This window comes from Pholis gunnellus (assembly GCF_910591455.1).
Source record: "Pholis gunnellus genome assembly, chromosome: 14".
Classification (NCBI taxonomy): domain Eukaryota; kingdom Metazoa; phylum Chordata; class Actinopteri; order Perciformes; family Pholidae; genus Pholis; species Pholis gunnellus.
In genome coordinates this window covers 5236199-5256194 of record NC_136541.1, presented here as the reverse complement: position 1 = coordinate 5256194, position 19996 = coordinate 5236199, and the positions used below count along the sequence as shown (strand labels likewise).

The following is a 19996-nucleotide window of genomic DNA, read 5'->3' as shown; positions in this document are numbered from 1 at the left end:
TGCAAAAGCACTGAAAGAATAGATAGATGGCGTAGAGAAAGAGAGAAGAAAGGGAGAGTGGAAAAAAGGGGTAGAAAGGACGATAGAGAGACAGAAAAAAACATAATGGGAGACTTCATTTGTTCCCTTTAAGACTGGGTTTTGTGAATTAATTGTCCAGGAGTTAAGCATTGTTACCCCTCCTGTGCTGTTTATGGCTACGTGTATATTATCCAGCATGTAGGAAAGATTGCTTTTGGTGTGTTGACATCTCATTTCACCCCGACGCCCACATCTTTCTCTTTCTCAGTATTTCTTATTTCTCTGTCTGTCTTTCCGTCCCGCTGTCTCTCTTTCTCTCGGCCTCTTACATAAAAGGCACATCAGCATCACGTTTGCAGACCAGTTACTGCCGGCCCAAACACTCAACAGCTGTGTTGGTGACAGAAGTGTTGAGTCGGTTTTAATAATCTGCTCCGAACAGTTGTTACCTCGCTGGTTGCTTTACTGTGATGCTTTGAAATGATCTCATTAGGCATCGGTTTGCTCCAAAACAATTTGCTTTCAGTTTCTCCACAAATGGCCCGTTAGCCAAAAGAAATAAAGCGCTGTTTGTTCACAGCGACAGCTCGTTATTCTCAAGCCTTTGACTAGTTGTGGATACAAAACAGTTTTTTGATCTACAGTGCTGGTTGCACATGGCTGGAGAAAACACGTCTGCACATTTATCTTTTCTGTTTATTTACAGGCATTCAGAATAGTTTGTGATATAAACCTTAAAGTACTACCCTAGAAACTACATATGAAAATTCAAAGACTTCATAATTTGATGTAAATTGTCAATCAGGATTTTAATTTGTAGTTTCCTACAGCAACAGCTTGAACCTGTTTAAGTTACAATGGCTTTTCATGTTCATGATCAAATATCCATAAAATAACTTACAGAAACAAACCACACCTGCAACATAACCCACTTCTCTTTTGTCTCCCCATATGTTCAGTATGTTTCAGTCAAACTATGACTAAATGAATGAGCTGCTTGTCTGTTTTAATACTTTAATTCTGCTGTGAATCTGTTGTAACCAACCTGATGACCGTAAGCTGTTGTTTTTACCAGCCGCCCATCAAGCATTCAAAATGTGAGTGTTGCTATAAATAGAGATGTGGCGTAGGATATCACTTGAAGGCCAGTGGTGCAAGTTGTGTAACAGTTTGATGGAGTTCAGAGCGAGCTGTGGTGTGGACCCAATTACAGTCCTCCAAAACACATCGGTGGGAACTTGAAAATGTGTGTCTTACATAACAATCATTGTCATTATTGCTACATTTTTAACAATTATTTTAAATGATTTGGTTCCGATCCCCTCGTCTACACGAGACATGAAAGAGAAAGTACAGGATGTACTCAAGTTGACTTAATTAAATGCTTGTTTGTCTAACAAACAATGCAAAACCCAAAGAATTTAGTTCACTATAATAAAAGACTGAGACAACCAGGAAATAATCACATTTGAGGAAGTAAAAGCACGTAAACTTGAGCATTCTTTTATATTTAAAATGGTTTAAACAATTACTTGATTATCTAAATGGTTAGTACTACTGGCTCTGGCATCATGCAGAACGCTCACAGACACTTGTCCCTTTGCCCGTGAGGCCTTAGGACCGGGGTCACTATAGGCAAACTGGACCAGCTTGATAGAAGTGTGGCAGGAGGTGCAGTGATCGGTGTACAGGGAGAACAGATATGGGGAGAGGACCCGACCCTGTGGAGCTCCGGTGTTGTAGGCGAGGGGGGCCGACAGACGACTGCCAAGTTCTTGCTGCTGCTCCCTGTTGGTTAGGAAGTCTGTAAACCACTCCAGGCACCTGCAGCTGTAGCAGCTTGCTGTGCAGACAGTTGAGGAAAATCGGATTATTAAAGGCCGAACTGAAGTCCAAAAAGTCCACAAGCGTGCTTTGTTGCACCTGTAACCACACACGACGGTGAAGTAACTGTTAAAATGTGGAAATGATGTGGTTTCTATAGACTGAACTGTTGAAGGTTCTTCTCATTCAACTGACAATTTACAGTGTAAAAAAATCACAAAATCGTTGGTGTACTTTCAGCAGTCCACAGATCATCTTGCCCAATTCCAGCCACAGCTGGTAACTGGCGACCTGGTTTCCTGCCACCTATCTGACACATTTTCTGGTAGCACATATGCTGCTGTCCTCTCCTCTCCACTCTGTCAAACACACACGCACATACGCACACGCACACACACACACACACACACACACTCTGGTGGCACGGTACAAGTAAGTCAGACTTAAAAGAAAACACACACGTGTCATAGAGGCCAGTTGGGAATAAAATCGAGGCCACTGGGCCAGCGCTGGCGGCATTCATTCCATTTCGTATTAATGAATTGGTAGAAGTGAATCTGCTGGGACACCGAGCTCAATTAAAATCCTTAATCTGAGTGACGAGTGTGTAGCAAAACGGAGCAGCTAGAACAACTTACCCAAAAACCAATTTAATTCACGGATTCCTAAAATGGTCAATTATGTCCTGCGGCAAACGCAGATTGGCGCAGGTGGACGCGATGCTTTGATTAGCAACAAAATGTGTCTCAAACGACTTGTGCATGTGTGTGTGTTACAGAGTGTTGCCAGTGAACCTGTTGCCCTTGTGTTGTTGGATTAGTTCTAACAACTCCCTCATCAGACCTGAATGTTATTGATCCCCAGGTGTCTCTGTCAGCTTCCCAGCATTGCAGTATGAAGGATATCAGCTTTCCCTTGTTCCCCCCGCTGTCCCTCTTTCACAGTTTGGCACTTTGCTAAAATCATTGCTCTTTATACAGGATGAATAATACAACTGGGTGGGAGTTGGGAGTGACTCATTGGCCATCTGGCACAAAGATAGACACACAGGAGTCAGTCTGTCATCGCAAGCCAAGGCAGTTTTCATCTGTATCATTTAATGTGTATTTGCATGTATCACTGGATTAAGCCGTCAGGGGGGGGGGGGGCGGGGGCTAAAGATTGCTGTCCCCACCCCATCAACCATCTTCTGTGAGTTGTGTATGTATTTAACGTGTCGCCTCCAAGTTCCCATCAAGTAAAACACACACAGCAGTAAATGGAAATATAGTTATTTGCCTTGAGACCCAAAAAACAAGCAGTGCTGGATCATTACTCCCTGGCTCCACTTTCTCTGTGTTGTGTTTGTTTCTGGTGATGTAATTAACATTGCTTTATTTAGGAATATACACCATGTGAGCAAAATATAGACAAAGATAATACAAATGATACAAATTTTAAATCAACTTAATACAAATGAACACTCTTAGTGTACCTGAGAGGCTTTTTGGGCCCCTGGAGCCGGTTGAACCATCTGCTTGTAAGTTCAAACTTAGCATTTGTACAACTTTTACTTTGTGGATATTTGAGCATCACTAAATTTGTTACAAAATAGTTGCTGGGTAAATATTTACACCCAGTAACTGGTGAGAGTAGTTAGAGTAGCTAACTGAGAGAATGGATAATGATAATGTTTGCTTGCAAATACGTAAAATTGTAAAAGTGGGATAAAGTTGACACATCTGACCTTACACTTGACCAAAAAAATGCTGTTAAATAATAAATTGGGAAGTTTTTCAATTATATTCAAAAATATACCTAAATTTATCAACTTTTATGCTAAACACGTCAGGCCAAATTACTGACAGTTACGTTAGCATGAACACACATTTCTCATATATTGTTTAGTTTGATGGTGTTTGTGATTGTTAGAAGTTATGTTGTAGTTTACGTGTGTAAATAGTTGATTGCATTTGATTGGCTGATGCTACAGATGTTTCAACCAAGTTATACATTTATTCATAATGTAGTTACTAGCTACAACATTACTTAAGTTTGAATGGTGTAGCTTGATTTAGCAATAGTTTTAAACTAGCTAGTAGTTAGCAAGAATGTTTAGGAATTTGTTAAGTATTTTAAGATAGATTTACAAACAGCTGGTGCAACACAATCCTGGAGGTCTTAGCATCAGTCTAACTGCACATCTGTAATCTCAAAACTATAAGTAAATTATTAAATGGAAATTTGAAGCTGAAAGTGTTTCCAACCATGTCGGTGACTCTAAAAACTAATTCAGGAGTTACGATTAAAACTTCCAGGTCTCTTGTTTTGTGCCAGGTGTTTTGAAGGACACCTGCAGTGGTCTCACCTCTAATTTTACTTTCATAAGTGAACTGAACAAACAGTAGCTTAAAGTCCCAGGTGGGTTTTCTTTGGGAAAACACACTCAGCCGATTATTCTATGACAAATAGTGAATAAGTGTTTAAAAAAAAGAAATCGAATCCTAATTCAACAGAGCAGTATTAATGTTCCAATTAGACGCACAGTTTATGTTTATTCCATATTTAATTCAAAGCCATTCATTTGTTGACGCATTATGTTGATTGGGCTGCACATTACCATATGCAGAGCTGTGCTGAAATGGTGAGCAACGTGATGCTGCTGATTACTGTAGTTTTTTGGTGGTGTTCTCAGTGTAGGTGGAGGTGTGTGGGAGAGGCTGCATTCTGTGCATGTAATGAATTCAGCCTCTCCAGAGCCAGTTTGGTACAATACTGTGCAACAGTGCTTCACTTAGAGAGCCAACGAGGAAGAGATTAGCCTCTCAGTATGAACATTAACTCGCTGCTGGATTGTTACGGAGTTGAATCTGTAGTGGTGTGTGTGCGTGTGTGTGCGTGTGTGTGTGTGTGTGTGTGTGTGTGTGTGTGTGTGTGTGTGTGTGTGTGTGTGTGTGTGTGTGTGTGTGTAGCTGTCCTATGTGTTTTATTGTCTCTTTACTGTACCGAGAGCCCTGATAAAAATGATACATGTATCCGTCTGCATTCATGTAATTACATAATATTTCCTGCAAAGCTGGATTTCGTTTAATGTACAGTAGAGCGCCGACATATTGAAGGTTAAAGAAGGCAAGACAAATGTGGTTATATACTGTAGATCAATTCAGACATTTAACCTTTGGTTCAGAGGATCTAGAGGTCTGGATGTTTCATAATGTGCAAGTAGGTCAAGAATATATTTTGGGGCTCTGCCAGTAACTGGGTTCACCAGGAAACGGGATCATAGTAGTCTGACTTACTGGTGGTGAAGGAATGTGTCAGGTGTTGACTTGTGGTCTATTCTATTCTTGTTATATTTAAACCAAGCTTGTCGTAGAATCAATTGATTAGGCTTCTATAATCCTGATCTGTTTTGCCACTGAAGTACGATCAGAATTAATGTTTTGACTTTGTTGCAGTAACCCGTTCTCACTCTTAAGTTATCAAATGCGGCTGCTTGGTCAGCGGCCCCACGTGTCACGCATTATGGCCAAAGTAAAGTAAGGAAGTCATGTGATAGTATAAAGAGTGAGAAGTCCACTAAGGGAGGATGTTGGGCTGAATGGATGGGTCAACAAACATGGGACTTTCACCCAGAAGATGGTGTTTGTGTCCCGTATGAAACCAAAAGTTATTTAAAGTTACTTAGCCGTTAATTACGTTGTAAAGTTACGTAACATACTTAACGTAACAAACGTACTTATTTTAACCCAAACCACAATTCAAATATTTTTTTTGCTTCAGCCTAACAAAGTAGTTTCCTGTGAACGTTGAAGGTAATTTTGAAAAGACAGTGTATGCATGTAAAGAGCGTAAACTGACACGCGCAAAACCGATGCTACATGGCTGCATAAAGTGTAGGGCCGCGGACCAAGCTGCCGTATTTGATGAGTGAGAACGTGTTGGTTGTAGATGGCGGAAAATAATTACTTCAGTTTGAGTTGAAGATGATGATAGAAATCTGTGAATTAAAATATAAACTGTGAATTTAGTGGAAGCATGTAGATATGAAATAAAATAGGACCAGGATTTGAACCCTGTGGAGCCCCATATAAAGCCATTTAAACCAGTCTCACACAGTTTTCGAATTTATTCAACAATATTTTGTGATCCCAAAGATGTAAAATGCATATAGATACATACAGCATATCAAGTAAATTGAATATATGTAAGATATTGGAAGCTGTAAGACTAAAATGTTGGTTTGCATGATTGCAGATTGTTTCAGTGAATTTTGTTTCGGCAGGAAACCAATTTCTGAACTAAACAAAAGAAAATGCCCTCGGTGTGTGTGTGCAGGGATGAATCATAAGACAAACAGAGAGAATATTTGCTTTAATTTAGACGAAGCCTCCATTGAATTGTTGCACTCAAAGTGCAGCCTTGAAGGAGCTGCTGCCTGCCGTTTTCTTCACTGTGTTGGATTTGAAGGCTATTTCCACAGACTCCCACTCCTCTGCTCCCGCTCTCTCAGAGTCTCTCACTGTGTCATCTCTTTCATGGTCTGACACACTCACTCACTCACACACACACTCACTCACTCACTCACTCGGTACAGGCACACTAAAACCCAATTACTCCTAATGACCACACTGAAGTAAAAGTGATTGTTTGGTATCCTCATTCGTGCCGCAAAATACCAGAAAGCCAAATAGAAAGACTTCATTTGTTTTTATTGTTTTTGTCTTGTTGATTCATTTGCATTAAATTTGATTTGATATTTCACGGCCACTAGCTGTGTGTATATACATTGTGTGTGCACAGTAGAAACGACACTTCTGACACTCGCACAGAATCAAAACATACACTTCAGACTATACAGTAAAGCTACAGTCATTTTAAGGACTGATATGTAATGTGTGTACATTAAAATGTACATATATACATTATAATATAATCTTCTGATAGACCAACTGACCAACAAACTGACATTGTTGTCCCTGATGATGTGATATCTTCTTGACTGTATCCTGGAGGCTGCAGATGTACACGTTTAAGACAGCGTTAGAATGTAGAAGTGTGGAGTTTGAGAGTCATGCTATTCACCAGCTAACGAGGGTCGAAGAAAAGACGTTTTTCAGTTGCATCGTGGAAAATAGAGAGTTTTGCAAGCTTGACCCAGGACTAAAAGTCTCTCAACTGTCTAGAAGTGCAACAATAAATCTCTGCAGTACCCTTTGAATATTTGTGATTTGAGCAACTGTATAAGTATATCTCCGGTGTTTTAAATTGCGTTGTCTAAATTTGATCATCAAGATCGGTTTACTTAGAAATGTGGAGCATAATTCAGCCACCAAAAGCTTTGCTTTGTGATCCTTTCAACATTCCCAGCTCACATTTAAAGATGGTAGCTCCCATTTTTATGTGGATTGAAAATGGTACACACACTTAAATCATGACGACCTTTTTAATGTGATTCATTCTTAGATTATCTGCACGTGTCGTACCGTTCAGTATTGACAGTAGACTGGTCCCGATCATGCTGTAACGGACGGTGAGCTATCACCACTTTGAACAGGTTTATCCGCAGCAGTGTGAACGGGGCCTCACTCATTCACTCGCTCATTCGGCCTCTCTCCCTCCCACTGCTTTCAGGAGAGATTCTGCGTGGGCTTACTCTTGAGTTTCTGCCATGTGCTTTCCACCCCCTGCTCACACACACACACACACACACACACACACACACCCTCCCCCACACTCCCCAACATTGCCAAAAGATTTTACGAGTTAATAGATTTGTATCTGTCTCTGTGTAACAGAAAGAGAGAAATTTGTAAAAATCTAGAAATAATTAGGATTTCTGGGATCATTTTCACAACCCAGTAAAATGATCCCACAGTGAATTAGCAGTGGGTATTGACCCTATCAACACTGAAAGCTTTAATGGTTATGGGTAACCAAACTGGCTCGGTTGTTATCGACTTGGATAAATTAAAAATGTTCCCTTTTTTTTGCAGGAGCACTCTTGTGTAATTTGTTATGCAATTATCTTCCTCTAATTGAAAGTAACATAAAACCATTTTTTTTTTTGCCTACAAGAAACATTCACATGTGATTTCTGGTGTACGTGCCTGTTGTTTGCCCCTGTTGCTGTTTTTCATTGTTTGTGTGGAGGTGGAGGGACATCAATGTGTGCGTGGGTAGATGTGAGTAGAAATGCCTGCCAGGTGTAGCTGTGCATTCTTTGTCTCTCGCCATACAAGTCTGGTACTAAATAAATATACTGTACCGCTCAGTGGCTGCACAGACATCAAATCAGTTTATTATTTCCCCTTTTTTCCTTTGAAATTGACTCATCTCCAAAACTGTCCTTGAGTTACATCTGTTACATTTGTTGCATTTTACCTATTTCTGTCATTGAATTTGTCAAACAGACACAAAAAACATTAATCTTAAGAAGGAAAGAGAGGCTCAGATATACAGTAGCTACTAATGGATGTCTCTGTGGCATTTTCTCCATTTTAGTCCAAATTTCTTTTTCCTTTTCAGGCCATCACAAGTAATAGCTGTTAATGTATTACGGTCTTAACAAAATGATAAAAGAGAGATAACAATGAACTGTCTTCCTAACAATCCGACCATCAGAAATATCTTTGGATCAAGTATATATGATGTGTGTGTGTGTGTGTGTTGTCCATCAGGATCCTGGCCACTGCTGGCGCCCACATGAACATCCCAGTCGACCTGAGGACCCTGAGGGCTGTGCGAGTGCTGAGACCTCTCAAACTCGTCTCCGGGATCCCCAGTGAGTCGCTTACTGACCTCTAATCTGGCTCTTCGAGGTTAAACACACTGCTACAATGATGCAAATAACAAGCGATTATTATTATTATTTAAATTCAGCATTGATATCGGAGACTAAACCCTCCGTTGTATTTGCCACATTCAGAAGTTACTGTGAGCAGCAAGTCATTGGCACCTTTCTTTAATAAAAACCTGTGAAAAACAGCTCAGACGTGCAGAAACATGTCGAAAAGCACGTGGATGGCAGTTCTTCCATTCTTGACAGACAATTACTGTGTTTGTAGTAACAAGACTGTTTTGTGTTTTGTTCACGTTGAGGCAGTGAAATGGAAAAGGAAGAAATACTGGCAGAGTTGGAGCCTCCTGAATATGTTTCTCTTTAATCTCTTAAATTGAGTTCTGGGAGAACAGGACTACCGTTTGTAGCTTCAACTGCCGTCACTGTGATGTTGCAAACTCATGTTAGGAAAAATACAAGAAGTGTTTTACAAAAGGGAGGGGGCTACTGACAAACACAATAATGCAACGAAAACTACTGCGGTGTTATTCTTGAACAGGATGTCTTTTTCTTTGTGAATGCTTCAAGGCCTGCAGATTGTGCTGAAGTCCATCATGAAGGCCATGATCCCGCTGCTCCAGATCGGCCTTCTCTTGTTCTTCGCCATCCTCATGTTTGCCATAATCGGCCTGGAGTTCTACAGCGGGAAGCTTCACCAAACCTGCCTGCCGTCTGACGACATCCTCGGTACGATTATTTAGTGCTCATCATACTTCAGTGTCAATTAAAACAAATCAGGAATATAGGCCAAGCCTAACCTTTGGCAATCAACTCAGTGACAAGATTGGTTTAACTATAACATGAAATAGTATTAGTATTTTGTTTTGTATACATTTCTTGTTAAAATAGTGTGAAAGTAAATAGTTCGACACTAGAGGAAAAGCGTTGGGTTTCGTCCAAAGTTATTGTGAGTGTTTTTCCAATGACTCGTGTCTTAAAATGCCTCCTAAAAGACTTGATAATAATGTCCTTATTTTTCTGGGTCCATTTAGTTTTTCTGGTTCATAACTAAACGTAGATGAGGTGGAATCAAAAGATATTCCTGAAATTTGAAGGAGGACACGTGACGCTACTGTAAACGTTAATCTAAAAGCCATGTTTTAGTATCAGTCTCTCAGAGTTAGAATAAAAGTGAGTTTTCATCTTAAAGGGTCAATGCTTGGATTAACATCATGAAGTCCAACAGTTTGACTGTCTGAGGAAAGATTTTGGCTCGACCACCTCGCCATCTGTTGGCACCTCCTGTTCTGAGGTGCGCCTGCTTTTGTCACAATACCAAAGCCTTTAGAAGAATATTGTCACGCTTTATTTTTGGATTGCTAATAAATTAACTTTGATAGCTTCACCAGCAGGTTCACCAAATGTGTGGTTTTGCTCAGTGTTCTCAGAGTGTGTGAACATCTTTGTTTGAGACTCTGAGGCTTTCATAGATTACAGTAGCAGTGAGCTCAGAGGTATTATTAGAGTTGTTGCCGGCTAATTTAGATACTGCTTAATTAGTCAACAACTCTACTCTGTAATCACGCGCTACACCATAGCATTTACTGTCATCGCCCAGCACCACTCAAAGATGGATTCAGATATAAAACCTGTATAAACAGTATTTAAGATGATAAACATATTTACATATATCCCTTTATTCTCTAATGGTCCCCTAAAATTCAAAGTTTAAAAGATTCCCTTTCCTCATGTTTCAAGATGTGTAAAAAAATATGTATACCTGCTGCTTCTACCACATTGAAAAATATGCAAATATCGTCCAAAAGTTTATCTACGGGATGCAAGACAGTTACAATTTTGAATGGTAAATTGCATACGGGACCTGCTCATACAAGTTAAACTCAGATTGAAGGAGAGCTCAGAGAAAAAGTTCATTCCTCAGTAGATTAAAGTGAAATCAGATTTTAGTGTCAAACTCCGCACATCAATCTGCACAGTGAGGCTCAAACACCCAAGCAAACAATGACAAGACATTAAAACACTGGAAAGTCAAATAGTCATACAGTGTGCAAAAACAATGTGAGTTAAGTGTTTCACTGCACCAATAGTTCCCTAAAGCTCGTTCATTAACGTGTTGTATCTTGTTTGTTTGTTCCGTACTAAAGCTGAAGTGTTAAAAAGACAAGTTTGGTATTTAAACAAGCGAGATATATATTAAATGTGGAAAAACAGCAGGACATGACATTGATGTATATCACAGGCGTCGTGACAGCTCACGACCGTAACAGTAACCATCTGCTTCTTCTTTTTTTCTAGACAATGAGACTGTCGACTCGTCAGAGTTGGCGTTCGCCTGCGGAGTGAGGAAGTGTCCGGAGAGCTACGACTGCAACGACACCTGGATCGGACCCAACGACGGCATCACGCAGTTCGACAACATCCTGTTCGCCGTACTCACCGTCTTCCAGTGTATCACCATGGAGGGATGGACGGCCGTTCTCTACAATGTGAGCCTCGGTTCTGCTGAAACTGATGAACCGCGAAGCGTAACGGTTGTTGTGTGATGACGTGAATGTTCTGGGTTTCAGACCAACGATGCCTTGGGTATGACATGGAACTGGATGTACTTCATCCCTCTCATCATCATTGGCTCGTTCTTCGTGCTGAACCTGGTGTTGGGAGTCCTGTCGGGGTGAGTGTGACTCTTCCAATGTGTTTAATAAACACTGGTGTTTCTGTCTGTGTTATGCATTGTGTTCTTAATGCGTCCCTCTTCAGAGAATTTGCCAAAGAGAGGGAGAGGGTGGAGAACAGGCGGGCCTTCATGAAGCTACGCCGCCAGCAGCAGGTGGAAAGAGAACTGAACGGCTACCGAGCCTGGATAGACAGGGCAGGTACTGGGCAGCAGAACGACTTCACATCCGCAGACACACACTTGTTTATTTACGTGGAGGTATTCACCTTTTTCTTTGCCCGAACTAGGCCGCTTCCGCATCGCATCATTTGGTTCTCTTACTTCCGTTTTAGAACGGAAGTTCCAGCTTTATCATCCTTTTAACTACCAAAAGACATGTTTAAAGCTTTTTTAAAAAGTTATTACATTTGAATCTTTTCTTTTAGGTGAGAAAATAACCATTAAGATTCCTTATATGTGATCAGTTTATCCAAGCAAGCGTTTTTTGGAGCTGTGAGGAGCTTCTGATTGTGAGACCGGCTAATCGGCGTACAGCCTTTGATTAAGTTACTTTTTTTTTTTTTGTAATACCCCATGGTTTAACGTGCAGTGCAGACCTGTGTCCAGTAAATACAAAAACACTGTTGACGTGCTTTTTGTCTCACAGACAGCAGCTCCTCACAAATCCAAAAACGTTGGATACACTGATCACATATTGGGAATCTAAATACTTCCCCTTTTGCCGGTAAAATTGGAAAATTTAACAACAGCTTTTCTTTAAAGCTTTTCTTTAATGTTTTTTGGCACGATTCTAAGCTGAGTAATGGCACTTCCGCTTTAAGACAGAAGTAAGAACAAAAAATGACGCAATGCGAAAGATCCCTGGTTCAGGCAGAAAATAAGGTGAATATGGTGATATGGAAGCTTATAGTGAGTGCTGCTGATGGACACAGTGAATCTGTGATCTTCTGGCTCTATTCATCCAAACTACCTCTAAATTCAACTCACAAGCAGTGCTGTCTGTGTCCCTTTAGTGTATTTCTGATGTTTTCATAAAAAGGTTTTGCTCATAACAGAAAAAACCTGATATTTAAAGCAAATGTTATTCCAAAATGTTTACATTGTGCCGAACTCTGGGCAATAAAAAGAAAGAAAATTGTCAAACTATTCCCTTACTCAGCAGAAACTTCATTGCGGTAGTCATTTTGTGAGACATGCTGCCAAAAATAGCTTGTAAAAGATGAATTTAGAAGAGTCAAGCTGTATCGATGCTGTAGGTTTATAATCATTCAGCAGCTAAATGGTCTCTTTTGCAGCTGATTTTGTAAAGCGGTCTCTCTGCAACAGTCACACACACACATACACACACACACTTTTTGGATCTACAGTACAGTAGCTCTGTTAAGTTGCATACACACACACACACACACATGCACACACACACACACACACAGTGGTGTAATGGCAAATCTACATTGCTGGTCTCCCACGCAAGTAGAGGGTGAGAAAAAGGTGATACTGACTCACTGGCTTCAATTTGTGTGCACACGCATCGGTGTGTGTTTACATGCGTGTGTGAGAGCTGCGGTGCATATTTATGTGTGCATGGATGTGGGTGAGTGTGGGAAGAGAGCGAATTTGCGAGAACGTAAGAGAGAATAAGAGCTGCTTCTCTAAAGAAGGTCATGCTGGCCTCTCAAAGCAGTGTTCACATCAGTTTGGCCTCAGTTCCTGTAAATGTTTGCAGACATCCGATAGAACACAACCCTGCAATGTTTATTTCCACATCTGATGATCTGAATTGTGGCTTAATGAAAACAAATACTGTGTATAATACTGCCTTTTATTGTATTACAGAGGAGGTAATGCTGGCAGAGGAGAATAAAAGTTCTGGCAGATCGCCGTTAGATGGTAAGTTCACACACTTTAGATTAATCACACCTGACTATACACGTCGGTCTGTGTTTATTACGTGACAAAATGTACTCTGTCTGTTCTGTGTCTTTTTTTAAATCTGTACATCGAAACATGTCAACCGTACTTCTGGTCAGCGGTTTATCCACCTCAGTACTGTAAGTCATTGTGCAAGCTGCAGATAGCCATGGCAACAATACTAATGCTTGATTTAACATCACCAGTTACGCCTCAGTGGTGAAACTAAAGACCCTTTTGAATATGCACCTCGTTACATATACACGTTGGCAATTTAACATGTCGGCCTCGTGTCTGAATAAATCAACTGCAGTCTGACATAATCATCAGACCAGCAGTCTCCATTTTTATATTTTAAACTTTCATTCATGCCAACTGTATGGATGAAATCCTGCAAAATCGCTTTGCATTCAGCACATGAACTTAAAAAAGATCCCAACAGATATTATAAAAAAAAGACACTTTAAATGAAATTAAAGTTATAACTAATGAATTATAAAATTGATGAGTGGGGGCGAGCGTCCCTGGAACCTTCTTCATTAATTGATTTTTTATTACTTCAGAAATCAGCGGCAAAATACCTTTTTAAATTCTCCACTGAATCCTCCTGTGAGGGACCTGATAGCTCGTCTTCATGTCATTGCACATTTCAACAGAGCCACCTCTCCTTCTCCTGCACCAGGTGCCACATATCATGTGGGCCTCGTAGATCTTTCTGTACCGGTCCTGTGATCTCTGAATAAAGTCGTAACAGAGCGATGAAAAGCCATAACTTTTGACGTCAGTAATGTTACGTATTAAACCATATGGGTTGAAATGATCACAAACACAGCCTCTCTTTGCTCTGTAGTTAGTGGATATGGTATTAAGGTGCTAAATTCTTCATTGGGAATCATGTGAATAAATTAAATGTGCTGTTGGATCCACAGAATCAGTTTGTTTTGATACAGGCAGATAACAGAAAAGTGCAATAACTCAGCTACTGACTCTTAAGGAGACATTAAGTGTACCATTTGAGATATATATAGATTTTTATAACCTTAATATTTTGTGGAACATTTTTAGTGCTAAAGAGAGCGAGTAAGAAGACTGGTGCACGGAGAGGAGCGCCAGGGGACGAGAAGTACACAGACACGTCTACTGCCAGTGAGTGAACAACTTCACTTTTTGTTTCAGTCCTTGAGAGCAGCCTTCTTCTCTGGAGTGACAAACTGTATTTCCACTTCTTCGCTCCTGAACTTCTCCTTTTCCCTCTTTCCCTCTCAGGCATGTCGCGGTCGAGGATGAACTTCCGCAGTGGCCGGCGAGGCCCCGCTGCCTACCTGCGGCGTAAAGAGCGCATGTTGCGCATCTCCATCCGCCGCATGGTGAAGACAGACACTTTCTACCTGATGGTGCTCAGTCTTGTGGCTCTCAACACCATCTGTGTGGCCATCGTCCACCACAACCAGCCCGACTGGCTGACCATCTTCCTCTGTGGGTTTCCGTTTTTTTACATTATTCTACGATTTAATGCTTTGTATTTTGGCGAACAGTTGCCTCCTTCTCCTTTGACTTAATTGCTGTTTTCTCACCTCTAGACTATGCAGAGTTTGTTTTCCTGGGGCTGTTTTTGGCTGAGATGTTTTTGAAAATGTATGGTCTGGGTTTCCGGCTCTACTTCCATTCATCTTTCAACTGCTTCGACTGTGGGGTGAGGTCCTTTATTCCTTATTCTGACTCCATATTACACTCGAAAAGAAAGAAAAACAGAATCAAAGAATTTCTGTTTTATATATCCCAGAGGAAAAGTTTGAATTTCTGGTGCAAAATAAGGAGTGTGGGTTATCCTAATTCACTTATAAAGGTGCTTTTGATTATTTAATTTGGCAGCAAAACATATTTTAGACACTTCAAAGAAAAGCCTACATAAAAATCAATATCAGTTTACGTCTACGCTTTACAGTATTGTCAGGCAGCCCTTTCTGACTGATCACAGCTTGGTCAGCTGTGATCTTAAAGTCTTCCAGGGCCTCAAATATGATCGACAAAAGTTTAGGATCAATAACTGTGCTGCATGGTTTGAGAAGGTATTAAAATCACCTGTGCAAATTGCCCACATTTACTGTAATTTTCCCCAGATAAAGAAAGGGTTTTGCCAATTTGCTGCTAGTCAGATGGAGCATAAAAGACATGATTTTGTTTTGATGCTGGCATGTTTTTCAGGTCATTGTTGGCAGCATCTTCGAGGTGGTTTGGGGCTTCTTCAGGCCTGGCATGTCATTTGGGATCAGCGTCCTGAGGGCCCTGAGACTTTTGAGGATTTTCAAAATCACCAAGTAAGTGGGGCAACTCAAAGCACTGCATTTCAGCTAAATCAACGCCGGGTTGAAGTATATTTGTGTATTTCCACAGAGTTCTGTTAAAAAAAGTCTGTGAATTCTTTCTGTCAGATACTGGGCCTCTCTCAGGAACCTGGTTGTGTCCCTCATGAGCTCCATGAAGTCCATCATCAGCCTGCTGTTTCTTCTCTTTCTCTTCATCGTGGTGTTTGCTCTGCTGGGGATGCAGCTTTTTGGAGGAAGGTGAGTAAAAGCCTTCTAAAGACATCCAAACTGGCATCCTCACTTCTGGAGTTGTCGAGGACAACTTTCTTCTCTGTTCTTGATTTGTGGTGCTGATTTTCCTCAAATATGTAAAACTACATATCATGCTGCCGTTTTCAAATGGTTGCAAACGCACCCTGCGAACAGAACGGCAGTTTCTTCAATGATGAAAAAGGAGAGGAAATGACATGTCCGGATGAAAATAGCTCTGCATCCTCCTCCTCTTCTTCCTCCTCCTATTCTTCCTTGGTCATATCTGACCCTGCTTTCTATCTGCCTCCCCTCTAGGTTTATCTTTGAAGATTACACTCCCACCAACTTTGACACGTTTCCAGCTGCCGTCATGACAGTGTTTCAGGTTTGGCTCCCACAGATCCCCTCATTCTGCCTGCTCTCCATGACACATTGCACCCTGGGTATATATTTCTCACCCCAGGCGCAGATTAAACAACTCTGCTCACTCGCTCTCCACCCTCTGCCTCCGCTATCATCCCACACATCCATGCACACATATGCGCACATGAATATCAGACGAATGAAACGTGAACGAATCCACATAAGAATCTGCTACAAAAACCAACCGAGTGTTTTGATCAGCACACATAGTAATTACCTATTGCGCTGCCATTTTTAATATCATGTCTTGAGCTGGTTTGCAGACAGGAAACATGTCTCTGGTTTTCATGTATTTTTAGGCCGTGTAATTATTTATGTTAAATATTCTGTGCATTCCCCTACAGATTCTGACTGGGGAGGACTGGAACGAGGTGATGTATGATGGGATTCGCTCGCAGGGTGGAGTGCAGTACGGCATGTGGTCGTCGATCTACTTCATAGTGCTCACCTTGTTTGGAAACTGTATCCTTATTGCCCCTTGAAAAAGTAGGCGGAGAGCTCTGACGTATAGCATCTAAGTCTGAACACGGTCAGTGGTGGAAGAAGGTATTTACTCGAGTAAAGGCAGTGATACCGCGGAGTAAGGATACTCAATCTCAAGTAAAAGTCCTGCATTCAAAATGTGACTTGAAGTATACAGTCATTACCAGCAACATATTCTGTCAAACGTAAAAGCTCAAAATGGCAGCAGAATTGCCTCTATCAGAGTTGATATTATATTATTTTACTGGATTGTTGTTGCTGCTGCATACATTTTGAGTTTAATGCTAATTTCAAATACTATGTTTGCTGTAGTTAAATTCACAACATCACATCATATTTTATTTAATAACTACATGCTTTGTATGGAAAACCTTAAAGCAATAGCTCAACATTTTGCCAAAAAGATGCACGTGTTTGCTGTCTTGCGGAGAGTTAGATGAGAAGATCGATGCCACTCTCGTGGTGCTGAGGTAAATGTGAAGCAACTGCGAGCTGCCGGTTAGCTTAGCTTAGCATAATGACATGGAAATGTACAAACTTAAAATCAGTATTAATTTTTTGAGAGGGGAGCACGAGCAATGATAGGTTCCCACAGTTTGGTGCGTTTGTTCTTACCTGCCTTCATGACAGACACACTGCTGAACGTCTTTTTGGCCATCGCCGTGGATAATCTGGCCAACGCACAGGAACTGACGAAGGTTTGAACTGCTTTTACCGCTGTTTAAGCAGTTTAATCAATATATTCATTCATCTTACAGGTGTAATATTTAATTGGTTTGTGCAGTTCTGATGTTAAAGTATTAAATCTGTGTGTGTGTGTTAGGATGAAGAGGAGGAGGAGGAGTTCTTCAACCAGAGATATGCCAGAGGCAGAGACGGTCTGATATCTGAGTAAGTCATTGTTTAACAGCTAACAAAATGAGCGTTTGAGGATGAGATACTCTCAAGTAGATCTGTGTGACTGTTTCTCAGATCCGCTCTCCTCTTGAGCAAATGGAAAATTCTGATTGAGCGTCAAATTTGTCACGATTCTTCAAATTGTTTTGCCTTTTTGCAGCAAGCTTAGACCTACTTCAGATACAACACGGATGCTTGAGGGAGAACTGGAGGTGATCCTGAATTTGATCATCATGCTACTTCTGTTATTGCGGAGAAAATCGAAAAAATCAATTAGGTGCAGCGAATAAGATCAATATTTCCACAGCGCCACTGATTGTGGACTCTCTGAGAACCAGTTGAAGGTGTAACTGGTGAATGCTTGATCTGCTCCTCAGCGCCTCCAGTTGCATGATGAATGCAAAATTAGAAAAAAAGGCATGTTTAAGGCATTGATGACATAACTCTGAATGTTTGATGAATGTGCCTGATTTAACGCATGACCTCTTACAGACTGAGTTTGCAGCATTTACTGAAACTCCTTCTATAACCGCCTTGGTAATGGGCAGCCTCCTTCATTAATGAGGTCCTTCACTGACCTCCTGCTCCTTCCGATGACCTGGTGGGCTTTCCCACAGGTCTGATGATCCAGTAAGTCAGGAGGAGGGCAGGAAGTCGTTTTCAATGATTTTTGTGAGCAGTGGGAAGTCGCAGTGTGTCACCCTGCTGGGAGGAGACACACTTTGGCGTGTGTCAGATGTTGACCAAGATTCCCTACTTAGAATGACTCTGTGTGATCAACTGTGACAACGGAGTTGCTGTTACTACAGTACATGTCACATCAGGGGCATTAATGACCCGGAGTGATGATTCCTAAAACAGCGTTAATTAAATGTTAGTTAACATTAAGCACTGGCCTATCTCAATTAGGACAGCACTCATTATTTTGCATGTTTTACACCATTAACTACAAATTCTGGGTTTTTCCATTACGAGATAGATTTTCTAAACCATATTATATCATTACAGACTTATGAATGTGTTTTTTTCCTGCTTACCAGGTGGACATGTATTTGTAGTTCATGTCAGTACAATATGAAAAATCAACCTGCAGAAACTTACTTGGTATAAGTAGTTCATCTTAGTGCAGTGATTTAATGTGTTTCATTAAAATATCATTGTGTGGTAATGAACAATGAGGCTAAATTGTTGGAAAATCTAAACTGGAAGACTGTGGGGGGTAAAAAAGTCCACTGAATGAGAAGGCGGGACCGTTTTATGTTCTATGGCTCTGATTGGTTGTTTTGTTGATTGACGTCATCTGCAGCTATGGTGATGGCGCTCATATTTACGTCAATTAAAGCGAGTGTTAGCAGCTAGCAGCGGGTAGAGAATAGTAACGTTATAGCTTGGCTTTGGGAATTCAGTGTTGGTTTGCATTGTCTGCGTACAAGAAAAGTGAGTTATGAATGGCAAGTAAAACTCTGAAATCTCTGTCTGCACTGTTTCCATTGTTTGCGCTGTTAGCATCGTTAGCTGCCAGCTAATGTTGAGAGCCGTGCTGAGGCAATTGAAATGCTCTAAAATCCATATTTAGCTCTTTTTCTTTTATTGCTTCCAAATCAAAGCATTTTTGTTAGTAACCATTTTAGAAGTGTTTAACACAATACATAAGGGAATCTATGGGAAAGGATGCGGTTAATTGCTGTTAATTGCCATGATTGCACAGAACTACCTTCGTACTATATGGAGGAGCTGTGCAGGTGTTACTGATTAAGGCTTGGTGCACATATTACCTCATTTTGGAATTGGTTGCTGTTATTACCCACCACGATTCCTGTTCATGCATATGAGCAATAATAGATTAGAATCATTTGTGTTAGGGCAGTTGTGGTCGACCTGTTATTTTATATTTTCATCACTTTGACTGATAAGATAACTTAGTAACAAAGATAGATGATACTTTATTCCATCCCAATATACGTTTTTTATATCTCGATAAGGATATATACAGTATATTACAACGTAATATCTTTTCTGGTAATTTAATAAATACATAGTCTAAATTAAGTAACCATATGGTTTTATACCCCTCATGCGTGAATTAGATACTTGACAAATGAAATGTATTGAGTATTTTATCATTTGATTAACAACAAATTGGTTATTATTATACTTGTTATAATCAATTTAGACAATGTAATTGTCACAATATCTCTATGACATCATCACAATATGATTCCATTGAAAGATAATAAAATATCACATTAATTATCGCCCAGTCATTGGGGAAATTCAGGTGTAATGGTCATTTCTTCCTTGTCATGTATAAAAGCCTATTATTTGCTGCGGTTCAATATGCAACATACGTCCTTCATATTTATCTCAGAACCACACCCGCCTACTGTCCTTACACACCTTTAATAAAACTGTTCAAGTGGAAAT

At 40.5% G+C, this 19996-nt stretch overlaps 1 protein-coding gene across 1 annotated transcript in view; it reads left to right on the top strand.

Annotated features, from left to right (window-relative positions):
* LOC306706335 (voltage-dependent R-type calcium channel subunit alpha-1E-like) overlaps positions 1-19996 on the top strand; it is a gene marked incomplete at both ends in the record, with an annotated part of 53012 nt that overhangs the window by 15235 nt on the left and 17781 nt on the right. The window contains 15 exons of the mRNA XM_079173368.1: positions 8505-8608; positions 9194-9352; positions 10922-11112; positions 11194-11297; positions 11384-11499; positions 13137-13190; positions 14277-14357; positions 14478-14687; positions 14792-14904; positions 15417-15529; positions 15644-15775; positions 16085-16154; positions 16537-16654; positions 17306-17373; positions 17499-17566. Of these exons, the coding sequence (XP_079029494.1) occupies positions 8505-8608; positions 9194-9352; positions 10922-11112; positions 11194-11297; positions 11384-11499; positions 13137-13190; positions 14277-14357; positions 14478-14687; positions 14792-14904; positions 15417-15529; positions 15644-15775; positions 16085-16154; positions 16537-16654; positions 17306-17373; positions 17499-17566 (1701 nt within the window). The remainder of the gene's footprint in view (positions 1-8504; positions 8609-9193; positions 9353-10921; positions 11113-11193; positions 11298-11383; positions 11500-13136; positions 13191-14276; positions 14358-14477; positions 14688-14791; positions 14905-15416; positions 15530-15643; positions 15776-16084; positions 16155-16536; positions 16655-17305; positions 17374-17498; positions 17567-19996) is intronic.